General features: G+C 38.5%; 1 protein-coding gene across 1 annotated transcript in view; it reads left to right on the top strand.

Moving 5' to 3' along the window:
* LOC104620984 (nesprin-2-like) overlaps nt 1-10688 on the top strand; it is a gene marked incomplete at both ends in the record, with an annotated part of 89524 nt that overhangs the window by 39771 nt on the left and 39065 nt on the right. The window contains 7 exons of the mRNA XM_010287354.1: nt 741-831; nt 2031-2363; nt 3103-3267; nt 4145-4501; nt 4998-5132; nt 5984-6145; nt 7466-7612. Of these exons, the coding sequence (XP_010285656.1) occupies nt 741-831; nt 2031-2363; nt 3103-3267; nt 4145-4501; nt 4998-5132; nt 5984-6145; nt 7466-7612 (1390 nt within the window). The remainder of the gene's footprint in view (nt 1-740; nt 832-2030; nt 2364-3102; nt 3268-4144; nt 4502-4997; nt 5133-5983; nt 6146-7465; nt 7613-10688) is intronic.

Genomic DNA, 10688 nt, shown 5'->3' with positions numbered 1-10688 from the left:
GTTTAGCCACTGAATATAGAAGGTAATGTGAAATTTGCCAAGAGGCAGTACAGATTGCTTACTGACTTTCTTACTGACTTTCTTCTCTTCTTCCTGCACCAGTTCCATTGAAGTTGTGTTCTCTAACTGCAGAATAAGATACATACAAGAATACTTGTATTTCTGCACTATTGTGGAGGGGCAGGCCACAGTTTGGATTGAATGGTCAAGTGGAAGCTGTAGCCAAGAGGTGTAGGGGGGTGGCAGGACAGCTGATGGGGTCAGCCTAGCTCTCCTCAGATTCCCTTTTGATGCTGAAGTAGCCCAGCCGTTCTTGTAAAAAAAAAAAGCCCAACCCAATTCTCCTTGTTCCATTAGACTTATGCAGTGAGGGTGCACTGATTTAACAACTGTGGTGGCCCTTCCCTGCAGTGTGATCTGAGCTCTGTGTCCCATGCCTGGATCTCCAGCAGAGGTGGGATCTACCTTTGCACAGATTCATACTGCTTCAGAATCAAGTTTGTGGTAAATACAGGAGGCTGGGATTTTTAAAGTAGAGTTTTTAAATTCTGGTTTATTCTGGCTCTGTGAGAGGCTTTCTTGGCTGTGGCAGCTGGTATTGTCAAGTCAGCAAAGGCACTTCAGTGTCACTGGCACTGTGGCAACTGTGTCAGAGAGCCACATTGATCCTTTAAAACATGTCAGGTGATTCCAGGTGTGTTGTATAAACATAAACTGAAGTTCTGATTTTGCACATGCAGACACTTTCAAGATATGTCTGTCATAATGTCCTTGAACCAACTTTCAGTAAAATCACTGGGAACTTTGCTGTTGAGATCAACGATAGCTAGAGTAGGCCTACTGTATACCTTTTAGAAAAAGTCCAGGGAATGAATTATTAAAAATAAATATTTTTGAGAATATTCAGTTGCCTTCTCTTGCTACTGAGCACCGAGTACAAGCAATACAAGTGGTGTTCAGAAAGATAGAGCATTGGCTATATTGGATCCAACACGGCAGAATGCAGAGCACCCTCGTCACAGTATAAGACAGCAGATGAGATGCTCAGCACATCTGAAGAGATGCTCAGGACCTTGCAGGATCAGGCTTGTGGATAACAGATGCAACTCGGTAATGGCAGCAGTGTGAAGCTGGAGTAGGGAACTTGAAGCAAGAGTACTTAATATATGTGAGGCAATGCTTTATTTGTCATTTGCCAAAAAATATGAATCTTGAGGGGCAGAAAACAAAACACTTGAGCTTTGCTTTTGTCCTCATTTATCCTGCTGTACTTTACAGAATCATAACCAGACTTTATTTATTTGGATTTGTTTGTGTGGGATCATATTTTCAAATGTTGGCATTTAAGTTCCATCTGGAAAATATCTGAGTTTCATCACTAAATGTGAGCATACAAATGTTACTTTTGTCTCACTGATCATAGTTGCATATTTCCTGTGGACAAATACAACATGTTCACCTGCAGCAGACCAGACCAGCATGCATGCTTATAAAGCACACAAATCGAAATCCAATGTCAAGATCAAGAAAGTAGTTACTGGACTTGTGCTAACATGACCCATAGTGCATATGCTGGTTTTGTTGTCTGTATCTCGAAAATACTCCCGCACTCCCATCTCAATCAATTCAATGTGTATCTTCTACAGAACATGGCCTTTCAGGAGAGTGTCATAACAAGTAGTCAAGGAAAATAGATTCAGAACCATATTGTAGTTTTCAAATGGAGCTTCTGCTGTATTGAAAAGCAGAAAAATACAGAGCTTGAGCATCACATCTCAGATGCTAGAAACTGGGTTTATAGGTTAAGGTTTAAGAGAGTTAATCACTTGTCCTGCATTTAAGTCCAGTTCAGCAACAATAACTTCAGTGTTTTTCATTTTCCCCACCTTGAAAATTCCAGTCTAAAGCTGATTGGTAATTTAAAATCTGAAGAAAAGTATTCCGTATGCTCATGTTCATTCTAATGGTTGACTTGTTCACAATTCAACATTTTCTAGGTAATGAATAAAAATTTTTTTCATGCTATTAAGATAACAATATTTTTTCTTAGCCCTGAAGAGCAACTTCAGTTCAACAGGGAGCAATATGAACAAAGCAAAGAAGATCTGAGACTGGCTTTAAATGAACTGGAGAAACAGCAACAGGAGATAGGTTTTGCCCTTCAGCCTGGTTTGCAGGAGAAGCAAGCTCAGCTGACGAACTATGCTGACCTCCTGCAGAAAGCAGAAGATTTAACTTCCCGATTTAATGAACTGAAAAGCCACAAAGATCACTTACAGGGTCACACTGGGGATCCCTGCTTCACAGAGGTGGAATGGTTGGAATTAAAGCATCAACATGAAACTTTGCTCAGCCAGCTACAGGTTGGAACCTCACTCTCTGTCCTTACGAGATCATTGGTATGCCTGTTGATTGCAGTTCTCACTGTTTGCCTGGAGTGTCATTCAGCTTGCAAGTTTATGGGTAAAACTGGGAGTGGTCAAAGTTCCTCTGTAGAAGGGCAGGGAATTCTCTTACTGTGGGAAAAAAGAGCACCAGAAGCTCATATTTTTCACTGCCTTGTGCTTTGCAGAGGGATAAATGTTTAAACAACTGAGACTAAGGTAAGTGTGAAGAACATATTATATCTGTATAAACAGATTCAGATAGCTATAATATGAAGCATTTGTTCCTATAATCTCCAAGCCACAGTTGTTGGATTTTTTTTTTTTACCTTTTGGAAGAGTGAATGGCTCTTCCTGTATCTTGTTAGTTTTTGGTTCCACCCAGTTTAGTGCAAATTGCATTTGCCCCGTGTGGCATTCTGCATCTAATCTTTCATCCATTTTGAATAGAAAACATCCCTTTTAGAAGTATATTGTTATGGAATGCAAACTCTTTTGCTTCCTACTACTAATGAAGATTTTGTTCATGGTGCAGTCCATGATGTGCCGGGAAGAGGGCAAGATATTTTTTGTGAACCTGTGGTTAGCTGGATATTTTATGGGAAACAAGCAAATCTTTTGTGCTGCTGAGGTCCTGGAAAAGCTGTGGCAGTCTGTGGATGAGTTACATTTGTTTAAGTTAATGGTGGACTAATGCCTGAAACTCCTTGCTTTCTAGACCATAGTGCAGACATTGGAAAGTCATGTTCAAGAGCACCAGCAGTTTCAGGATATGGTAATGGGTCTGAGCACTGAGTTGAAAACTATCTATGAGAATCTTGCTGATTGTGGATGTCCAGCAATGGAACAACCATCAGCTGAGCAAAACCAGTTGAAATCACAGGTATGGTGCAGGTTTTGCATCGTGGAGAAAGTGGGTCCATGCCCTAAGGGCTTGTAGAGACCATCACATTTATAAAAGAGAACTGCTAATGGTGTCAAACTGAAAAACTAAGAAACCTTTCTAAAATATAAAGTATATGTGGTATTCCTTTTATCAAGGTAATTGGCAGGCCTAAAACCACTTTTAATGAACTGAGTGGACCTTTACTGTCAGCTGAACTGAATGTAGAATTGTCCTGGCTTAAGCACACAGCCTTTCTCAGTTTGGTTGGTTGGGGTTTTTTTTTCTCCTCACTGGGCATAATGAGGAAAGAGATCATTAAATTTGGTGTTAGTAAGTGTCTTTAAATTAGCCAGAGTGGAAATCTTAGGAAAATGTCAGTGAGCCAAGTTCAATTTTAAGAAGTGTCCTTCATGCATAAATAGACATTCTTTTGCACTTTGGCAGAAAGGATAACAGTCTTGTAGCTCTGAGTGTAGGGAGCTACTGAAAGCTGAAACCATAGCTCAAATCTGGATAGCTGCAATACCCCTTCCTCCAGAATTTGCTATACCTCTAATGAGCAAAAAGCAATAGGAGAGGGAAGGGAATATCTGTTCAGAACTTGGAAAGATCACCGTGCACCTCACAGCATACTGATTATTTTATCATTGTTGTAATGCTTATAGCTCCAGGTGTTCTCTGTTCATAAAAATGGCCGATTAAAATTACTGGTTTAGTATTTGACTTTCTGAAGCAAATAGGTCTGCATGTGCTTTTCAGCACAGTTTGTTGTTCACAACAAATACTTAGGATTTTAGTGATTGACTTGAGATCTTGGCACTAAGTATATTGAGTGAAGATACTTTTCAATAAAATGTTTTCTTCATGTTTAAAGGAACAACAAGGACCTCTTAGTCGATGCGAAGACACATTAAAGAAGATTTTGGTTTTAGCAGAAGCTGTTAAACAAAACACCTCTTCACCAGGACAGAATTTTATTAAGGATGAGATTGAAACACTTCAGAGTGAACACAGAAGTCTGGAAGAAAGACTTGAAAATGTCAAGCAAAAGGAGGAAAATATTTTCAGTGAAGCCCTTGAGTTAAAAGATGGGTTTGGTAGTGAAATACAAATGGAAGATAAGGCAGATGCAATTCTGAAGGGAGAGAAACAGATCACTTGTGGTACTCCTGTCACTGCAGAAGAGAGCCCCACAGCAGTGGAGTTAAAGGACCCTTTGGAAATGCATGATGTGAGTGTATTTGTTGACAGTAATGACAGTGGAAGACTGGTTAAAGAGGCATCTGTCTCTCAAATGCCTTTTGTATATTGCATCCTTAATTTCATTGAAATTAAGCCTTCTGTAAATATATGTGTATAAATCAAAGATGTGGAGAGCTCCTCCCTTAACTTGTTGTAACGAGTCTAACAAGCCAATAATGTCTGTTCAAAATTGCAGTTTTCCATTTAAACACAACCTGTGTATAGATTTCTCTTGCATGTAATTAAAGCAGGTATCCTTGGTCAGGAAACAAAGGGAGAGGGTGTATAGTGAGAAAATTGCAAATACACCTCTGCCAAAGAACTTTGAGATCTTCTCTTAAACCACTAAGACTCATCTAGAAGTGCAGCACAATATTTGTCCTGTTTGTTTCATAGATAATAATTTTTGCCATTCATAGATTTAATGTTAAAATAGGATATTTATGGTCACACGAGCAGGTTTTCTTTTATATCATTTCTTTTAGGGTCAAGATGTAAATGGAAGTATGTCAGAGGAAGAGAAGCAAAATGATCCACTTTTGGAGGAAAACAGTGTATTGTCAGACAGCCCATTACAGGGTATCCTTCAAAGCAAGGACGGATTGGGGCAAACTGTTCAGGTGCCTGACAAATATGTTCTAATACATGTCAGTATATATATATGTGTGTGTGTGTGTCTGTCTGTTGACTAGAAATGCATATGTAATTCCTTAAAATTTGAGTCTTACAGACATGTAAGTACAGTCTTACATTCCTTATCTGATGAAAGGAATGATAAATTATGTTCTCCAAATCATCCTCTCACACTTGTACGTGAGAAGTGTGCAAGAGATCAATGTGATGATCTCTACAAGCCCCCAGGGCTTGGACCCACTTTCTCCATGATGCAAAACCTGCAACATACCTGTGATTTCAACAGGTTTTGTCACCCGCACGCACAAGGTAGGTAATGAGAGTCACTAACCTTGGAACTGCTGATCATTAGGGGACCTCAGGACACTCATATCGTAAATGACTTAATGTGTGCAACACTGAGGAAACGATTTGGAGAACTCCCTCATTGACCTAACCATTGACTGTTAACAGTAGCTAGGAGAGATGACCATCAAAATACCAGAGTGGAAACCGTCAGTACTGGGATTTCTGGAGAAGGAGCAAGATCAATAGTTACAGTTGTAAAATGTGTCTAAGCAGAAACTTCTATGACAGTATTTAAATAATCATGTGAGCACTTACTCCAGTTTGGTTTGTTTTGAAACTATTTCATAGTGATTAAGGTCCTGATGGTAAACTGATCTGAGCAGGAGTTTCCAAGAGACTCTGGGTTTGGGTTATCTCAGCCTTTTCCTTCATTCATTAAACTAAACTGAAGATAGAGTAGACAGCTTGTGGACTGTGATGTTCCGTAGTAAACTTAGATTTTGGACTATGACTTTTACTGATTGTAAACATTTTGTATTTTTCAAATCAGGGGGAGGCTGTTAAGGAGAGCCCAGGTATGGACAAACATGATAGGGTCCAAGAGGACGTTTTGGACAATGTGGTTCAGGGTGGTGAAGCAGAACTGGAATGGCATTGGGATGGTGGTGGTATTGAAGGTGGTGAAACAGGAAAGGAAACCCATCCATCAGAGGTAACTGGACATGAGACTGCACAAGAGTGCTTGAATTTGAGGATATATGTATACAGTTTAGTTGCAGTGGGGATGATAAATAAATAATAAAAACCTCAAGTTAAACTGAGCTATTTTTGTTTGATGTGCTGTATACTTAGTCTGCATTAACTGAATCCTTTCCTGTACATTTAAAATTAATATGGAGGGGAATTTTTTTTTCATTAGTGATTTGCTGAGGATATTGCCTTCCAAGTCACCTGGACATATTGTGAAGTCTTCTTACCATTTTACTTGAATACAGTTAATTTGCTTGAATCTCCTTCATCTATTTAGATTTCTTATTTGTATATTTACTTTGCATGTATGAGGCTGCATTAGAAATGCTGTGTCCTGTTTGGTGCACCCTGGTTCAAAGGGAATTTTGGAAGGTGGAGTCATGATGAGTTGGAAAAGGCTAAGTTCTTGTTGGAGTTGAAAGAGGTCTTGCTGCTGTCATCCCCTCCCTGAAGGGGTGTTGTAGAGAAGACAGAGCCAGACTCTTCTCAGACCTTCAGTTTTAGCAAACTGTGTGAGATGCTGAAAGTAGTGTAGTTGTGACAAGATGGAGCACAGTGTGCACTCATAAACTTGCTGAGGATTGGGGTAAATTTGTAAATTCTGGGTTGCTGGTGGGCTACTTTCAGTACATATCCTATCTGACTTGCAGCCGCTAGCTCAGATATCCATGCAGCATGGATAGGTCACCGACGCTGTGCTCTCCACCATGGTGATGCTGTAAGGATTTGCCATTCTTTATTTTGTGTAGGTGGCTGTTTTATTTTATCTGTCCCCAGATGATAAACAAACTCAGGCAGAACTTATAGTTAGCAAATACCTCAGCATGTACATACAGCAAATCCCCAGGCTACCCATGGGAATATCCTCCCTGGTAATTGGCTGGGTGTCTAACCACAGACTCTCTGTCTACAGTACAAGGTTGGAGCCTCAGGAAAAAGCTAAACCTTTTAAAAAATGCATTCAAGACTGCATCCAGGGATACGCAGTTCAAGATCCATGCTTAGAATAACAAAACATGAACAGCATAGATCGGAGGAAGAACACTTGCAATCTGCAATTTTTCTAAAAATTTGTAACAAAATTACAGCATTGCTTCTTCTAAATGGTTTCCTTTGCCACAACCTTGCCCACAATAAATTATAAGATGTAATTGTGGTTTTCCTCATCTACCTATAATTATGGGCTTTGTAACTTTGTCATCTCAAGCACTGTAATTACTACTCATCGGGTTTGATTAGGGCTTTTTGATTAGTTGTTTTTTTATTTTTCTTACACCCAAAGGAGAAACCTAGTGATGTCAAGAATCAGTCATATAGTGAAGATGTGGATCAGGTTCAACCAAGGGTGTGCCAGAAGAACCAAGTCCTGAAACCTGAAGCAGCTGAGGGAGAGGGTCTGGAATCTGATCCCCCAGTTTCTGCACATGAGGTAACCCACATTCTGTTATTTCAAGCTAAATTTGTCAGAATCATTGAATTTTTATTTCCACATAGGCTTCAGCTGAACTTACGTTATAAAAGAGGCAGCAATTACTGTCACATCACAATCAAGACCATTGTGTATATTTCTGCTTTATGTCCATGGTAGTTTTGAATTTTATCCCAAGTGCTAGCCACATCATATTTTTCAGTGGATCTGTTCAGAAGAGCAGGATTGGTTTTCAGAGCCATCATAATCAGTCTTTATGGTATTTACAGTTTCTCTTTAAACTGTTAATCAATAGAACTTCTTTCCGTATTATTTTAATGAGCTGTGATAGTGCTTGCCATAATAAGGAAGGCAGATCAAAAACTGAAATCCAAGGGTGATCCAGCATATGAAAAGAAATGAAATAAAATAGAGAAAGGAGAATGAATTCAAGCTAAACGAATAACAAGGTATATTACTAAATGACATTACTAAGTCTATTAATCTTGAAGAGTAAGGGTGTTACATCTCAAATGCTCCATGACTGCTGATCCTTGGTCACCACATTCTTAAACTGAAGGTAGAGATGGATCTGGTCTTCACAGTTAAATCTATAGGCAGGTCCACAGCTTACCTGTCCATTGGCTGTTCTTTCCTGGGACTTGCACATCTTCTCTAACTGGGGAAGAAAAAAAGTCTCCCAAAGGTCTTGGGAGTCTGAGGAGGTCCCTGCTGACTGGAAGCTGGCAAATGTTATTCCAATTTACAAGAAGCGGGTGAGGGAAGACCCAGGAAACTACAGATCTGTTAGTCTAATCTCAGTTCCTGGAAAAATTGTGGAGAAGATCATACTAGTTACTATTGAAAAGCAGTTGAAGGACAATGCAATCATCATAGAATCACAGAATCATTTTGATTGGGAAAGATCTTTAAGATTATTCAATCCAACTGTAAACGTGTAGAAATTGGGAGAGGAGTGGCTGGAGAGCAGCCCTGCAGAAAGGAATTTGGGGAAGCTGATTGACAGCAGGCTCAGTGTAAGTCAGCAGTGTGCCCTGGCAACCAAGAGGGCAAACCATCCTGGGGTGCACCAGAGTCGGTCAAAAGAGGTGATTATCCCACTGTATTTAGTGTTGATGCGGCCTCACTTTGAGTATTGTGTGCAGTTCTGGGCCTCACAATTTAAGAAGGATGGGAAGGTCCTTGAATACATCCAGAGCAGGGCAACAAAGCTGGTGGAAGAACTGGAAGGAATGTCCTATGAAGAGTGGCTAAGGACTTTGGGCTTGTCTCATTTGGAGAAAAGGAGGCTGAGGGGTGACCTCATTGCTTTCTATAGCTTCCTGAGGAGGGGATGGGGAGACAGAGGTGCTGATTTCATCTCCCTGGTATCCAGTGATAGGATGCATGGGAATGGTTCAAAGCTGTGCCGGCGGAGGTTTAGACTGGGCGTTAGGAAACATTTATTTACTGAGAGGTTGGTCAAACACTGGAACTTCCTCGAGAGGTGGTTGCTGCCCCAAGCCTGTCAGCATTTAAGAGGCATTTGGACAATGCCCTTAGTAACATGCTTTAACTTTTGAAGTGGTCAGGCAGTTGGAATAGATTATTGTTGTAGGTCCCTTATGACTAAAAATATTCTATTCTATTCTATTCTATTCTATTCTATTCTATTCTATGCTATTCTATTCTATTCTATTCTATTCTATTCTATGCTATTCTATTCTATTCTATTCTATTCTATTCTATTCTATTCTATTCTATTCTATTCTATTCTATTCTATTCTATTCTATTCTATTCTATTCTATTCTATTCTATTCTATTCTATTCTATTCTATTCTATTCTATTCTATTCTATTCTATTCTATTCTATTCTATTCTATTCTATTCTATTCTATTCTATTCTATTCTATTCTATTCTATTCTATTCTATTCTATTCTATTCTATTCTATTCTATTCTATTCTATTCTATTCTATTCTATTCTATTCTATTCTATTCTATTCTATTCTATTCTATTCTATTCTATTCTATTCTATTCTATTCTATTCTATTCTATTCTATTCTATTCTATTCTATTCTATTCTATTCTATTCTATTCTATTCTATTCTATTCTATTCTATTCTATTCTATTCTATTCTATTCTATTCTATTCTATTCTATTCTATTCTATTCTATTCTATTCTATTCTATTCTATTCTATTCTATTCTATTCTATTCTATTCTATTCTATTCTATTCTATTCTATTCTATTCTATTCTATTCTATTCTATTCTATTCTATTCTATTCTATTCTATTCTATTCTATTCTATTCTATTCTATTCTATTCTATTCTATTCTATTCTATTCTATTCTATTCTATTCTATTCTATTCTATTCTATTCTATTCTATTCTATTCTATTCTATTCTATTCTATTCTATTCTATTCTATTCTATTCTATTCTATTCTATTCTATTCTATTCTATTCTATTCTATTCTATTCTATTCTATTCTATTCTATTCTATTCTATTCTATTCTATTCTATTCTATTCTATTCTATTCTATTCTATGCTATTCTATTCTATTCTATTCTATTCTATTCTATTCTATTCTATTCTATTCTATTCTATTCTATTCTATTCTATTCTATTCTAAACTGACTGACTTTCACTTCTAAATGTGATCTTTAAGTGCTTGTATTCAGTCGATTTGGAGCTTGTGAAGGGAAGGGAAAGTAGGCTCTGCTGATTTCCTGAGGAAGATGTTGGATAAAATTTAAACTGTGCGCTGTACCCTAGCCTGAAGCCGGAGTCATGTTTGGCCTTTTCCCACAGGCCTGCACTGTGAAGAGTCAGCAGGGGAGTCGTGGCTTTGTCCCTGAAGCACAGTAGCTCGTTAGCAACCCCATTCTCTTCCCTTCTCAGATTTTCCTCCCTCTCCAGCCATCTGATGGACTGAAAAATCTATGGGAAACATGAAAACTACTGTGTGGGGAGATTGACACTATCTTTGTGTCTGTGTATCAAGGGAGGCATTGCCATGGTGTATGTTGAGAACTTCATACAAAAAAGCAAAACGTGTACAGAGCAATCCTGAGGTTTTTCTTAGTGCTC

Source organism: Phaethon lepturus, unplaced genomic scaffold, assembly GCF_000687285.1.
Source record: "Phaethon lepturus isolate BGI_N335 unplaced genomic scaffold, ASM68728v1 scaffold15505, whole genome shotgun sequence".
Lineage (NCBI taxonomy): Eukaryota > Metazoa > Chordata > Aves > Phaethontiformes > Phaethontidae > Phaethon > Phaethon lepturus.
This window is presented reverse-complemented; position numbering and strand designations above follow the sequence as displayed.